Source organism: Vitis vinifera, chromosome 4, assembly GCF_030704535.1.
Source record: "Vitis vinifera cultivar Pinot Noir 40024 chromosome 4, ASM3070453v1".
NCBI lineage: Eukaryota > Viridiplantae > Streptophyta > Magnoliopsida > Vitales > Vitaceae > Vitis > Vitis vinifera.
Window position 1 is genome coordinate 22082256 of NC_081808.1, and position 16038 is coordinate 22098293.

At 39.1% G+C, this 16038-nt stretch overlaps 1 protein-coding gene across 4 annotated transcripts; it reads left to right on the forward strand.

Moving 5' to 3' along the window:
- The first annotated feature begins 53 nt into the window (after positions 1-53).
- On the forward strand, positions 54-15822 carry LOC100252422 (phospholipase D delta). Of its 4 annotated transcripts, none has more exons than XM_059736474.1 (11): positions 54-723; positions 907-1926; positions 2228-2344; positions 8358-8552; positions 9635-9940; positions 10034-10102; positions 10286-10436; positions 10837-10985; positions 11202-11372; positions 14635-14835; positions 15272-15822. In XM_059736474.1, the coding sequence occupies exons 2-11, from the start codon at positions 961-963 to the stop codon at positions 15566-15568; spliced, it is 2622 nt and encodes an 873-aa protein (XP_059592457.1). In that variant the 5' UTR covers positions 54-723; positions 907-960; the 3' UTR covers positions 15569-15822. The 4 variants fall into 4 exon arrangements, with proteins under 4 accessions (XP_059592457.1, XP_059592459.1, XP_059592458.1 ...); XM_059736476.1 differs by having other exon boundaries at positions 10289-10436; XM_059736475.1 differs by having other exon boundaries at positions 98-1926; positions 10289-10436.
- Positions 15823-16038: the final 216 nt, after the last annotated feature.

Sequence of the window (16038 nt, forward strand, 5' to 3'; positions counted from 1 at the left end):
TACGAGCTTAATTTCTTTTTCTTTTTTTAATAATAATAAAAATTTTAATTTTTTTTTTTTATAAAAAAAAAACACCTCTCAGCTTGTCATTTGTTTCTTCCTCACAAATCATAAACAATCCTTGAATCTCTCTGTACAATGTTCAAGCTGAGTCTGAAGCCCAAATCAATTAGAGGTTCAATCTCAAAAGAGGGAGGAAAGTAAAAGAAAGCCAAGAAGGAAAGGAAGAAGCCGAAAGGGAAAGGTTACCAGCAATGAAACTTGCTGTTGCAAGAGAGGGATCCTTAAAAAGATGAGGAGAGAAGAACATTGCTGTTGCAAGAAAGGGATCCTTAAAAAGATGAGGAGAGAAGAACGTGAGGTGGAGATCACTCCCCAGTCTTAACTTTAATTTGGCAGGTGGGGAGATGTCCATGCCCAAACTTGGAAGCAAATCTTGGCCCACGCTTTTTTCTCAGAAACTTGTGATATTCCATGGATGAGTTAAAAGCTTAAGTATCATATTTGAATTTTGAAATTCCTTGGATGCAACAAGTCTGACAGTGAACAAGGTGTGAGCAGTACTTGACCCTTCTTTTTAAGCTGTGACGGTCGAAAAAGGGCGAGGGATGAAAGCAGGGTGAATGCCGGTCAGGAGATGCTCTCTCACCCATTTCAATCATGAACGTGGCCTGTTGTCTATTCCCAACTACTTCTTGCCCCCCTTTCCCCATCTCATTATAGGTGTCACTTGTCGTTCTCTTTCCTCTAATTGTCAAATAATTTCCTATTTTATTTCAAATCATTTATTTCGAGTTTATTAAAATATTCACAAAAGTATTCTAAGCAATCTCTTTCTTGGATTATCCGACCGGCGTATCCTTTCCGGCTTCCTCTCATTCTACTCTCTGCGATTTTCTTTCTCAGTTCTGCTGTGTAAAACGCACGCAGGTGTTTGGGCAAGTTTAGAGCTTTGATTCTATGGCCGACACTGCTTCCCAGCGTGTGATTTACCTTCATGGTGACCTAGACCTGAAGATTCTCAAGGCCCGGGACCTTCCCAACATGGATTTAGTCACCGAGCATGTCCGCCGTTGCTTTACTCTCTGTGACGCTTGCAAAACCCCCTCTGCCGGGAAGGATGTCTCTACCCCCGACACTGATGACCGCCCCGCCAGGCATAAGCCCGGCGACAAGCGACTTGACCACCACCGCAAAATCATCACCAGTGACCCTTACGTTACCGTCTGCGTCCCCCAAGCCACCGTCGCACGGACACGTGTCATCTCCAACACCCAAAACCCTTACTGGAATGAAAACTTCTACATCTCATTGGCACACCCAGTCGCCAATTTGGAGTTTCAGGTGAAGGATAATGACTTATTTGGCGCCGAGGTTATCGGAGTTGCTCGGATTCCGGCGGAGAGGATCGCCACCGGGGAGCACATCAGCGGATGGTTTCCAGTGATTGGCGCAAATGGGAAGCAGCCGAAGCCCACCACAGCTCTTCAGATTGAAATAAAGTTCACACCCTTCGAGCAGAACCCATTCTACCGCACCGGCATTGCCGGCGATCCGGAGCACTTGGGTGTTCGGCACACTTATTTTCCACTTAGGAAAGGTGGGTTGGCGACACTGTATCAAGATGCCCATGTTCCTGAAGGATTGTTACCTGACATTGAAGTGGATGGAGGACAGGTTTATAGACATGAAACGTGCTGGGAGGATATATGTCATGCCATAGTAGAGGCTCATCATATGGTATATATTGTTGGTTGGTCGATTTACCATAAGGTGAAGCTCATTAGAGAGCCAACTCGGCCGTTGCCCAGGGGTGGTGATCTCACTCTTGGTGACTTGCTTAAGTATAAGTCAGAAGAAGGGGTTCGAGTTTTGATGTTGGTTTGGGATGATAGGACTTCCCATGATAAGTTCTTCATCAACACGGTGAGAAATCCAACTGCCAATGTGGTTTAAATTTGTGATAATAATAGAATGTTACATGTGTGCTTTAGTCCAGTTATTGGCTTGATGAAATATGGGAAGTCAGGGACATTTGATGGAGTCTGTTATTTCCTAACTTTGATGTTTCTGATTGAAATTCTATAGATAAACCGAAAAAATATATTCAATTTTCATTTTATGACACTTCTATTAGGGTCCATGAATGTTTCCTTTATATGCTGTTTCTGCTAGTTTCTGATTGATATGTAATTTAACTCACATTGTATCATGTTTTTTAATGCAGAAAGGAGTCATGGAAACACATGATGAAGAAACCCGGAAGTTTTTCAAGCATTCATCTGTCATCTGTGTCCTCTCTCCTCGCTATGCTAGCAGCAAGCTTAGCTTTATCAAACAACAGGTAAGGCTTTACGATATTGAGATAATTTATCTACCATTTCTGTGAAGGTATTTTACATATTAAATTTGGTTCATTCTTCTGGTTAAGATGTGCTTCATTGACTATACTAGTTCTAAAGAGAAAAGCATATGGCAATTGTTGTCCAAATTTCATCTAATTATGCTGGTCACACTACATTATTTGGCCTTGTCCTGTGTATAATGCTGCTTCACATTGTGTAATCCTTGTCCATGTATCTGTGCAGACATATGTTCCAATCTATTACACAGCCAAACCATTTGAACTCTTCCTCCCTTTAGACCCTATTTTAGCTATGTTAATATTCTTGAAAACACTGTAATCTTTCTTTCTTTCTTTCTTTCTTTCATGCTCACTTTTTGACAAGCATGAACAAGATATAGACAGGAAACTCATGTTTATGCACATTATCTCCCATCATATATTTAAGCATTAACCAAGAGTTCATATGAAATAGGCTATAGGGTCCGTGTTGGTTTAAAATTACTTTTCTACTTCCATAATGATCTTTATATGCAATCTTTTTTCATGCAGTTATTTTATTTTTTATTTTTTTGATGAATAAACAACAGTATATTAAATATAAAAGGCACATCAAGGAAGCGCCCCAAAGTATACAGGATGTATACAAAAAGGCTAAAGAACGCCTCAAAGAGAAACAGGGGATCAACACAAAATAACACCCCCTTGAACAGAGCCTAACCAATCTATAAAATCCACAATGAAAGGGGGGTCGAAGTTTACAAACCCCTTGGCCCATGCCCATAGGTTACAAAGGAAAAAAGATTTACACCCTTGAATCGAATGTCCCTCATTTTCAAAAGCCCTACTGTTTCTTTCCTTCCAAACTATCCAAAAAAGACACAAGGGAGCTAAAAGCCACACTTTCTTCCTCTTCTTTCCCACACAAGACCCAAGTCACCCCAATAACACCTCTCTAACTGAATATGGGAGCACTTACGACACCCCAAAAAGGGAAAATAGTAAGTTCCATAAACTTCTTGCCAGCTAACAATGCAAGAGGATGTGATCAATAGACTCTTCCTCTGAAAAACACAAGTAATATCTGTTAGCCAAAGGACACCCTCAACTTTAAATTTGATCGAAGGTTAAGACCTTTTTCCATGTAGCCTCTCAAGCAAAAAAAACTCACTCTCGAAGGCACCAAAGAGTTCCAAATTACTCTTGCAGGAAAATCCCCTTGTCTTTCTGGTTCCAAAGCCTTATAGAGAGACTTGACAGAAAATCTACCGTCTTTTGACTTTGTCCAAACTACTCGATCTTCCACATCACTATAAACCCTCCAACCCTGCAGTCTCAAGAGAAAACGCTCCACATTGAACACCTCCTAATTGTTAAGCCGCTTAGAGAATCAAGGAACCCACACTCCCCCTCTAGAGTGGCTCCACACATCCTTCACCCAAGCCTCCTTAGCCAAGGAAATAACAATAAAGGAGGGAAAATAAATACACAAAGGATCGTCTCCACACCACCCGTCCTTCCAAAATCTAACCCTCCTTCCATTCCCCATAGAATAAACCATATTGTTGCCTATCACATCCCAATCTCTCCTAGTGGCTTTCCACAAACCAATCCCAAAACTTCCTCTCACTTCACAAGACTGCCAACTGCTCGCTTCTTCCCCATACTTCCCACAAATAACCTATCTCCACAAAGCCTCTCTCTCCACTGTAAAATGCCAATTCCATTTGCATAAAAGAGCCTTATTCAACAACGCCGAATTCCTCACACCCAAACCATCCTTTCGTTTATCTGAGCAAACAATAAATCGATCTACTAAATGGGGCTTCCTTTCCAGGGTGCCACCACCCCAAAGAAAATTCCTTTGGATCCGCTCCAACCTCAGTCTCACACTCCTTGGCATGTAAAACAGGGACATACAATGGATAGGCATACTAGATAGAGTGCTCCGAATCAAGGTCAGCCTGCCCCCTTTGGAAATATATTGCCTTTTCCAAATCGAAAGCCTTTTCCTCAGCCTCTCCTCTGCCCCATCCCAAACTGCCATATCCTTGAAACGAGCACCCAAAGGAAGACCCAAGTAAGAATACGGGAGTGTGCTAAACTTGCAACCAAACTCAATAGTCAACTCCTCTACATTCTCCACTTTCCCCATCGAAATGAGCTCACTTTTGTCCAAATTCACCTTTAACCTTGACATGGCTTTAAACCACATAAGGAGCCAACTCAAGTAGGACATCTGATCTAGAGAAGGCTCATAGAAGACTAAAGTGTCATTTGCGAACAACAAATGAGAGATCTCCATTCCCGCACCTCCTCTACCATTGAACCTCCACCTCGGCAAAAACCCTCCCTCCATAGCTCTCTTCAACAAGCAATTGAGAGCCTACATGACAATCACAAAAAGGTAAGGGGATAAGGGATCCCCCTGTCTCAAGCCTCAAGAACTTTGGAAGAAACCGAAGGGGGTTCTGTTAATAAGGATAGAGAAGTTGATTGTGCCAATATACCACTAGATCCAGTTGATCCACTTAGCTCCAAAACCCATCCTTTCCAACAACCAAAGAAGAAAACTCCAGTTTACATGGCCGTATGCCTTCTCAATATCTAGCTTACAAAGGATGCCACCATCCCCACCTTTCTGCATTGAATCAATAGCCTCATTAGAAATCAGCGAAGCATCCAGAATTTGCCTCCTCTCCACAAAAGCATTTTGGGACTTGGAAACTATCTTTCCCGCCACCTTTTTAAGCCTATTAGCTAGCAGCTTTGCTAATAACTTGTAAAGGTTGCCCACCACGGTTATAGACCTAAAGTCCTTCAGATCTTCAGCTCTCCCTTTCTTAGGAATTAAAACCAAAAAAAAGGCATTAATGCTCTTCACAAACCTGCCTCAATCATGAAAATCCTTAAAAAACCCCATAACTTCCTCCTTCAGAAAACTCCAGCTAAAATGCCATTGAGAAACCATCGGGAGCAGGAGCTTTATCTCCATTGAGGTCCGAGAGAGCACCAAAAACCTCTTTCTCAAAGAAAGGGACCTCTAACATTGTTGCATCTTCCCTTCCAAGGACCCCAACCTATAGCTCATTGCATTTGGGCCTCCAGTCCTCTGTTTCAGACAAAAGAAAGTGTTAAACTTGAACCACTCTTATTATGTCTCGCTCTTCTGTTACCCAAGTCCCATTGATCTTAATCTTCACTATAGAGTTACCTCTCTTATGAGTAGTAGCCATTTTGTGGAAAAAGCCAGTTTTTCTGTCTCTCTTCCTCAACCATAACTCTCTAAACGTTTACCTCCAAGAGGTCTCTGCCATCAACACCCATTTCTTGGTACTCCTCCAAAGTCTGCTTCCTAAGACTTTGTTCTTTTACAAACAACACCCTGTCTCCTTCTACAGAATCCCAAAACACCATCTGCTTCAAGGCTAATTCCTTTCTAGCAGAGGTATTTCCAAACACTTATCTATTCGAAGTCTTCAAGCTAGCCTTAAGCGCTTTAAGTTTTTTAGACAGAGTGAAATTGAAAGACCCTCTGAACTGGAAACCCATCCACCAACTCCTTAGCAAATCCTTAAAATTGTCTTCCTTCAACCACCTATTCTCAAATCTGAATGGGGAAGGTCCCTTCCTCGCACCTTCGCCGTCTAACAAAATTGTGCAGTGGTCAGAAACAGGTTTGGGAAGAAGACACTGAACTGCCTCGCTGAAATAGCACTCCCAATCCTCGAAAACTAGAAATCTATCCAACCTTGATTGTAATTGATTATTCAAACTGCCCCTCCACATGAAAAAACCCCCTACAATGGGAGATCCCACAATTCCAAATCCTCAATGACCGTCGAGAATCTTTTCATTACTGAAGACAGTCTTGAATCTTTGTTCCTCTTTCTCAAGAATCTAAGAACATTAAAATCTCCTCCTATGCACTATAGATCTTGCCACAAACCCATAATAGTCCCCAACTCCTCTTAGAAATCTTCTCTAAGCCTCTCAACAGAAGGGCCATACACACTTGTAAAAACCTAGTAGAAGTCATCCTCCACATTCTTAAACCAACAGGAAACTGAAAAATCTCCAATTTCCATTCTTATTAGCTTTAACACCCTACTATCCCAAAAGACTAACACCCCCCCTTGCCATACCCTAAGAATTAAGAGTGCCCCACTCCAAGAACCTACCCACCCCCAAAGACCGAACCAAACCACATGACAGATTTTGGAATTTGGTTGCCTAGAGGCAAACCAAATCCGCTTTCTGAGCTTTGACTACAGATTTGATGATTTTTTTTTTATCACCATCATTTGCCTCTCTCACATTCCAAGAGAGGATTCTTAACTTCATTTACCCACATAAACTAAACCCCCATTCTCTTGGGAGAGAGCTTTTCCACATCCTAAACTTTTAAAATGAATGGAATACTCCAACCTTCTAAGTTCCCTTTCAAACCTTGAGGATTCAACCTTTACCCTTTTAGGCCCATACCACTGATCCTTTTGTTCTTTCCTGAATTTCCATTTCTTGAGCAAAGTTAGAATTTCCTCCTCAAAACCCGTAGTCAACATGCCTAGAAAGTCACTAAACTGGGCAAGACAACACGATTTCCACTCCTCAGCTGACTCCACTCCACACTCAAGTGGCCCATTGAATTGTCTCTTTCCTCAAGGCTCACCTCTCTTACTACAACTAGAGCCCTTTCCTCCCCAAAAGAGGTCGCCATAGAGCTCCTGTCAGCCAAAACCACATTTAGAGGACAAATTCTCACAACTGCTTCAACAATCTCCGCCCCCTAGCCACAAACAAAACTGCAGTCCCCTTTCGCAACCCTTTTCCGACAAGAAGGAGAAGAAGAAGAGAAACCCCGTAGTCCCCAAAGCACCAAAGAATAAGAGGAGCGAGAGGTGTACCTTGTCGCTTCACCCTGGAAAGCCTCATCCACTGCAATGAACCCTCCGCAACAGTCCCCAACTTTCTTAAAGACTTCAAGGCTCCACAAATGCAAAGGAAGACCCAAGACTCTCACCCACGCCTCCTTGCAAGACCCCTTCTTCACCTCACACCCAGTCTCATGTTGCCACCTTTCCAAACTAAGGAGTCTCTCGTTGAACCTCCTAGAACCTCTGACCAACACCCTTTCTGCCTCCATTCGATCCTCGAACTCGAACAAAAGTAAAGAACCCCCAAAAACAGACGCCTGCAGCCCATGTCTCCAGTACCATGTTCCCCTCGCCCAAATATTTAATGCCTGAAGCTCTGAGACCGAAAAGGGTCCCTCACCAAACTTCCCAACCACCTCCTAAGCTTCTCCTCCCTCCCTGTCTTGCACATCTCCCTCCCCAATTTGGAGCCAAGCTGTCTCCTCCACCAAACCCTCATTATTTCTTACTGCATTCACATAGGACATACTCCCACTTCCAGCCTTCCAACTGCCCCCATTCTCAACAGAAGATTCCACTTTCTTTTCCTCAAAAATGGGAGCAACCCCAAGTGACCGCAGTTTCTCGGCCAAAATGAGCCAACCCCCATGGTTACCCCTCCCTTCTGGGAAAACCAGAGAGAAACTCTTTGATTCTGCCATGACCGCCGTGACCGCCTTGCAGAATATGAACCTCCCAGCCCCATTCTCCCGACATTCCAGCTTGACTTTCCTTCCTCCCTCCTCCCACCCTTTGTTCCACCTTGACAGCCAAACATCTCTACAACAAGCTTCCACCCCTGCCAGAATGCAACCCAGACTGAACTCCCCAAACCTGACCCAACTGGAAAAACCTCTTCCACGCTCCACAATGACCCCTCTCAGTCTCTTTCCAAGCTCCTCAACAGGAATGTCAAAGGACTTGGACTCCACTGCAAACCAACACCGCCCCATTCACAGCCTTTTTTTCATGAAGTTATTGATTTACTAATCTTTGTATTTTACTTCTTTTAAGATAGTTTCTTTGAGTTTGTGGGATTGTGTAGTTTTCTCTAAACTGAACCAGTTGCTGAAATTGTTTTTGTGATGGTTGGCCAGGTTGTTGGTACCATCTTTACGCACCATCAAAAATGTGTGCTTGTAGATTCCCAGGCACATGGAAATAATCGGAAGATAACTGCTTTTTTGGGAGGTATTGACCTGTGCGATGGTCGTTATGATACACCTGAGCATCGGCTATTTAAGGATCTTGACACTGTATTTAATGAGGATTTTCATAATCCTACATTTCCTGTGAGTTCTTGACACTGTATTCCTGCATTTTATTTCCAGCATCCTTTTGCAACTTGTGTCTGATTTTGAATATGATTAAAAATAAATTGTCTATCAAGAATTTTCCATATTCTGCTGTTGATTATGTAACTTAGGGGATAGTGTATATATTCTCATGATGATTTTGTTTTGTTTTCAAAATAGTTTATTACTACAATCACATTTTAAACTACTTGATTAAGCCTCTGAATTCTTGAATAACATTTTTTCTCTCAAGATTTTCCATATTGTATTGTTGGTCATAGTGAATAACTTTGATTGAACTACTTGATTAAACCTCTGAGTTCTTACACACATATGTCTCTGCACCCACACCCACCATTTTGTGACTGAATAACTTAAACCGGAGTCTAATTGAATTACATTTACATGCACATGCTATTTTGTGACTGAATAGCTTAAGTCAGCCTGAGTATAATTGAATTATGTTTATAAGATTAAGGTGAAATTAAACACTTTATTGCTGCAATTGGATTGTTTCAAACAAATTCTATCATGTCATGAAAGATTGATTAACAACATTTGCTTGTCAATCTTGTGCAATAAAATTTAAGAACTGTATGAGTTGAAATGCTTGAGTTTTGATTATATTTGAATATAGCAATTTAAATCTACTGCTACATCTAAAAGAACACAAAGCCATTCATTTGTTAGAAGTTATCAACTTAGCACTTACGAATGCAAATATCGTAGGCTTCAAGCTCAATATATGTTCAAGTGAATGACTCATATATTCATGCACAAATGCAATCTTGACTTGCTATATGCTCGTATCAATTTCTTATTCTCTTATCAATTTCTTGTCTATAGTTAGTACCAGTGGGAATATAATGAACTTTTAAATGCTATTTTGAGATGACAACAATCCAGTCCTGTTATCTTATCACAGGGTGAAGTTAGCATGAGGCTAGATACATGTGCTTGAAGTGTGGAACAAGTTTTCCTTTATCGTTTGGCCTATATGCCAAATTCAATACCTTTTTATGTTCTTGTCATACAGGAAATTATTATATTTTTTCCCCTTGTTCTTTCTTGTTTATTAGGCAGGAAGCAAGGCTCCAAGGCAACCATGGCATGATTTGCATTGCAAAATTGAAGGGCCTGCTGCATATGATGTCCTTATAAACTTTGAGCAGCGTTGGAAAAAGGCTACAAAGTGGACAGAATTTGGACTACATTTGAAGAAAATATCTCACTGGCATGATGATGCTTTGATAAAAATAGACCGCATCTCATGGATACTTAGTCCTCCATCTGGTTCAGATGGTGATGATGTTACATCTGTTCCGAAGGATGATCCTTCATTATGGGTTACCAAGGAAGATGATCCTGAAAACTGGCATGTTCAGGTTACACAATGCAACTATTTGGTTCAATAAAACATCACTTGTTTGATTCTATTATTTTTATTCAACCTTAATTGGGTTTCTCTATTTCTGTAGGTTTTTCGTTCCATTGACTCAGGATCACTGAAAGGATTTCCCAAAACTGTGGATACCGCTGAGAATCAGGTTCACATTCAAAGTTATTTTTCTTCTTGGTGTTTCCACCTTTTATATTTATGTAGAGAAAGCAGTTAATATTGACTAAAGTTCACAACCCTTACTGAGTTTCACATTGACATTTTAATTTGTCTCAACACTCAATCATGCATAATATTTTAGTTCCTGGTTCCTAATGACATTCTTCTACAGCAGAACCTTATTTGTGCAAAAAATCTGGTGATAGATAAAAGCATCCAAACAGCATACATCCAGGCAATAAGATCTGCTCAGCATTTCATATATATTGAAAATCAGTATTTCCTTGGATCATCATATGCATGGCCATCCTACAAAGATGCAGGTGAGAATCACATTTTTAGATTATGATGTAGCATCTGTAATACTTTTTGGGAAATTATTTTCATTGTGGATGCCTCTAATGTTTCAAATTTTCTGCTGCATGAATTGTGAAAAAGTTTGTGTACAAGCTATGCAAAAAAAAATTTGGATTTAAACATTTTTTTACTTGCAAATGAGCCTTTATATCGTTTGTATTTACTTAAGTAAGATTGTCCTTTGTGATTTTGGTGGGACAATCAGATTTCGTCCTTATCATATTTGTGAATACTTGGAATTTACAGCTCTCCTTAGTTGTTTTTAGGTTTTCCTCAACTAATTTATGGTATTTTCATGAACTTATGTCTGATTCAATGCTTTTTCCTTCATCTTTTTGAATTTAATTGCTTTGGTGGTATGGTCAGGAGCTGATAATCTAATCCCGATGGAGTTGGCACTGAAAATCGCAAGTAAAATTAAAGCTAAGGAGAGATTTGCTGTATACATTGTCATACCAATGTGGCCTGAAGGCGATCCAAAATCTAATACTGTGCAAGAGATACTCTTCTGGCAGGTATTGTATTTCTAATTCCTAAATCTAATGGGCTTTTATCACTATGCTTCCACAGACATATCAGATGACTCAAGTTTATAACACCATATGGTGAGATACTAACCAACAAGTACTGAAAATGTTATATTAAAGTAACCATAGTAACAGCACAAGTAGTGGTGATTATATTGATGGTTTGACACAATTAATATTTTTACTTTATGAATTTGCTTACAGGCCCAGACAATGCAAATGATGTATGAGGTTATTGCAAAGGAACTAAAATCCATGCAGCTGGAGGACTCGCATCCTCTAGACTACTTAAATTTTTACTGCCTGGGTAACCGGGAAGGAGTGACCAAAGAAATGTCAGAGAAAGCTAGTCCAACACCTGCAAATGCTGATGCGGTAATATTTAATAAGAAATTTATTTTCTGCTGGTTTAGTTTACAATGCCTTTTAAGTTTTATTGCATGGGTTCAGGTATGAGTGTCGGATGTGGGTATGTATCCAGGAGTGATTCTTCACAACTCAAATTTTAGGACACGGGGTGAAAAAGGATCAAAAAGAGGGGCATGGGTACTAGCATACGGTGTAATAGAAGAAAATTAATTAAGTGAAGATATCCTTTTTAAAAGTTTTCATCTTTTCCCTCTAATCCCTTTTTTTTTTCCTCTTATACTGCAATTTTTCCTTTTTTACAAAAGTTCACTTTTCAGCTAACTCTTCATTTCCTCAAATATAATTATTACTAAGAAAGTTGAAAGAATAAAAGGATATCAATAAAAAAATCTAATCATTGCACCAAAAGAAAAATAAGAGTGTCCAACAAGGTTCTTGTACCCAAGGAGGAAAATGTCGGGATATATCGGCGATATATCGTCGATATATTGTGTATCGGGAGACGATGACACGATATTTTGTGGAGAAAAATCGGAGAGGAGAAAAATCGTTGATATATTGGCATCAGGCGATAAATCGCCGATTTAATGGAAAAAAATGGCCTAAAGGGAAGAAAATCACCGATATTTCGATCAGTCAACGTGGGTCAATGCGCTACAGTGCACCGCTACAGTAGCTACAGTGCACCGCTATAGTGCACTCTCAAAAATGCCTATTTGTTGTGCCGCTGAGGGGATTTGAACCCCAACCAAAGGTTTGGGGTTCAACTCATCAGACCACCAAGGGAAGCTTGCCCTTTGTTAAATGTATTGCACTAAAAATATATATTCAAAGTCATCATGTAAAGAAAATTTTAAAAGAAAATTTTAGAGAGCAAATTAATTATAATTATTTTATAATTAAATACAAAAATTTCTTTTAATTGATTAACAAAAATATAAAAATTATCATAATAATTTTCTTCATAGTGTTTTTAATATCATTAATAAATTAATTAAATATTAAAAAATTGTACATATATCATAATTTATTTTATATCATTTGATACAATTGAATTAAATGGATCATAATTTTAATATTAAAATATATTTTTAAGTTAGACATATTATAATCAAATATCATAATATTATTATGAAATAATATTTGATGTAATTTAATAATAAATGTACACTTATAAAATTCATATTTTTATCGATGCATACAATATTATTATCAAATATGATAAATCATATTATACATATATCAAATTCTTTAATAAAATAACTTTAAAATATCTATTATACTTCTAATTGCATTTTTATGAAGTTTTTCTTGTATTTTTATAAATTTTGATCAATTTTAGGCTTATTGATATTTTTTTCCGATATATATCCGATATATCTGATATATCCGTAAAATCGAAGTACCGATATATCCGTGATTATCGATATTTTCATCCTTGCTTGTACCCACCCATGTCATGTTGTGTTGATGTAGTATGTTCGGTGAAATTAAAGGATCTAGGTATCATAGCCTTTAAGTATAAACAAATCTAAAGGGTTTTGGTGCTTAATTACTAAAACTTGGTGTACCATGGTCAATGGCATTGGTTGATCTCCTCTCCAGTCAAAGTTTGTCTTTGAGACATGGTAAACTCCATAATGTTGCTGTTTTTAAATTGAATACAAATCCATCTAAGATAATCTGATGGTTTCAAATTGAATTCTCTAATTTTTGCATTAGTCCAGCTTTAGATTAAAATACATTTAATATGTGCAGGTGCTATCTAGTTCATATCATATGAGTGGAGCCCCTTTGGAATTTCAATTTCTGTTTAAAACCCAAACTGAGTTCCAATTTTTTTCCTTGTTTTTTGTCAGTTCTCATGATCTTTGGCAGAAAATTGAAAATTTGAAAAAATTCACTAAACAGAAATATGCCCATTTGAGAAAAAATAGGGGCTTCCTAACTTTTCCAAAACATAGATAAATCAGGTAGGAAAATGTGGGGCCCACATCTGGAAGTTCCATTTAAGTGTCCCTAGAAGTTGAAGCTCTCTTGAACAGGCTATAATACACTGCCTTAAACAAAGGACCTGGTAAACATTAAAATTTTCCTTCTATTCTCTGTATGTACTTCATCGTGTTCTGCCTCTCTATGAACAAACCTCACAATAAGCACACTAATGCCCATGGACTGTTCAAGTGGTTTGAACCCCTTAAAGCTTCTCAAGGAAGAAAATTCATTGATCACCACTTCACAGATGAGGAGGCGGCTAGATACTACTAGGCCACCAGGCAACTGATAGCTGTTTTCTATGGCCTTTAAAGCACCTCTCTTGGTCTTCATGTAAATAATCTTGAGTCTTGATTTGCTTAGTTGTAGCAATGTATTCCACTATATAGCATAGAAAGGCATCTCCTATGAGGGGTGTTTCCCCACTTGCGTCTCTTGTCCATACTTGAGGATCAACCCTTTCCTTGACACTATTTGAGGATGCTTCATGGCATAGCACCTAGATGCTCTGTTGCTTGCACAAGTTGAGAGCAGGACTAGAGAAGCTGATTATGGACCTGGTGCATCTCAATGATGGATATGACCCTATCCATGGAGTATGTGGGATGATTAAAGGCCCAATCTACATTGCAAGGGACTACAATTTACACACTCTCAAATGGTCAAGCATCAAGCTCATTTTCAGAACTCTCTAAGATTCCTGAGTTGCCTTCTCTCAAGATATTTCCTTTGATCTACTGCTATGTTCTCCAGCCCTCTCCTACCTCTCGGCCCTCCACATTGTTCTCTCAAGCTTGGACATCTGACGGTTCACATGGCTAACCTCCTCCAACAAAGAACTGTTGCAGTAATACACATCACAAATTTTACCCATTAAATTTGTATTTTCATTTTGTAATGGCCTATAAAAATTGTTGTTCATAATATTTCTAATGTTTATCTGCTTGTTTCATCATATGTTCCAAGTTATTGAATTTAATACACTTCGTTGATTGTGATTTTCCTACATTCATTAGCACATGGTGTTTGAAAAATCTTACATCTGGATGTTGTTCTTACCATTTCCAGCATCTATCTATCTACCTGTTGCACCATGTTCATCCTGTAATTCTTACCCTGGTATTGGTTGTTGAGATTATAGTACATGCATTAGCACCTCATATTTCAACATCCTATATTTGGACAAGCAGGAGATTTATCTATGCACACAATATTCATTTATAACCTGCATGAAGCTCATCGAAGTTTGGTTGTAATTAAATTTTTTTATCAGGTCTTAGCTTCAGCAAAATTTCGGAGATTTATGATTTATGTACATGCCAAGGGAATGATTGTGGACGATGAATATTTGATAATGGGCTCTGCCAATATTAACCAAAGATCTATGGCTGGTACAAAAGACACTGAGATAGCTATGGGTGCGTATCAGCGCCATCACACTTGGGCTGAGAAGAAGAAACATCCACATGGCCAGGTCTGTAAACTTGATCTCTTTTAATGCATCTTTTTTTAGCTATAGATGATTTGGAGGCTTCTTTTTTGGAGGCAAGCAAGAATAACTGAACAGTTTAAAATAACACTTGGTTCTTGGCACACTGCAGCCTTTAGATATGCACTTATGTGCATGATTGATGCTGCTAAATGTCTGGTTTTCATATGATTTGCTTTTTCATCCAAAAATTAAATAAAATGCTTTAAAACAAAGAATGCAAAATCCTGATGTTTTTCTAGTTGAAGTTTGTGGGCCATGAGTATCTTGACGACATTGAAGTACATTTTTCTTCAGTTTCCCCTTCTTCAGAAAAACACCACTTTCCAGTAGTAAACCTGAACATATTACTTCTTTTTCATTCTAGTGGTAGATTTTCTTTGTTCTTGGAGTTTCTGTCATTGCCAATATGTATGTGCAGGTCTATGGATACAGAATGTCACTGTGGGCCGAGCATCTGGGGATGGTAAATAAACTGTTCAAGGAGCCAGAGAATTTGGAATGTGTGAGGACTGTGAATGAGATGGCTGAAGAAAACTGGAAGAGATTCACAGCTGAGGAGTTTACTCCATTGCAGGGCCACCTTCTCAAGTATCCTATGCAGGTAGACGCCGATGGGAAGGTGAGCTCCAAGCCTGGACATGAGAATTTCCCAGATGTTGGCGGATATGCACTTGGTTGTCATTCCACCACACTACCTGATTCTCTAACTACATAAGCTCTTCCTGTTTTTGTGTTCATATTTAAATATGGCAGCAGCAAAAGAAAACTGGCAGTGACATTCTAGAGATCCCTCTGTGTTACTGTGTTCCTTATCGCAGAGGGGTTGGGTTGGGATGGGAATTAGTGCTTGTAAATTCTGTGTTTATCAAGTGTACACACTTTGGATAGATTGATTTGTTGTGCATATCTTGCTCATCCTTGTTGAGATCTCGTAACAATTACAGTGTGAATACTCATCAGTTCCCAGACTGTTCGTGTGTTGCTGTTTCTTGCATTAGTTCCCTTTTTGTTTTCCTTTGTCTTCAAATAGAGTTTGCAATTTGACTAGAGACTTTCACTGTCGCATCAAGCATGAGTTTGACGCATCAATTGCATATATGAAAAGTGCCTTATAACTGTGCTTTACTCCTAGCGATTTTGCAGGTTAGATCCTGGCAGGTTGTGGTCATGAGTGCCGTGCCCTGA

Coding starts and splice junctions, on each gene's coding strand:
- LOC100252422 (XM_059736474.1), top strand. CDS start 961: ATGGCCGACACTGCTTCCCAGCGTGTGATTTACCTTCATGGTGACCTA. Junction 9,941..10,033: donor CTGAAAACTGGCATGTTCAG/GTTACACAATGC, acceptor CTATTTCTGTAG/GTTTTTCGTTCCATTGACTC. Junction 10,103..10,285: donor TGGATACCGCTGAGAATCAG/GTTCACATTCAA, acceptor ATTCTTCTACAG/CAGAACCTTATTTGTGCAAA.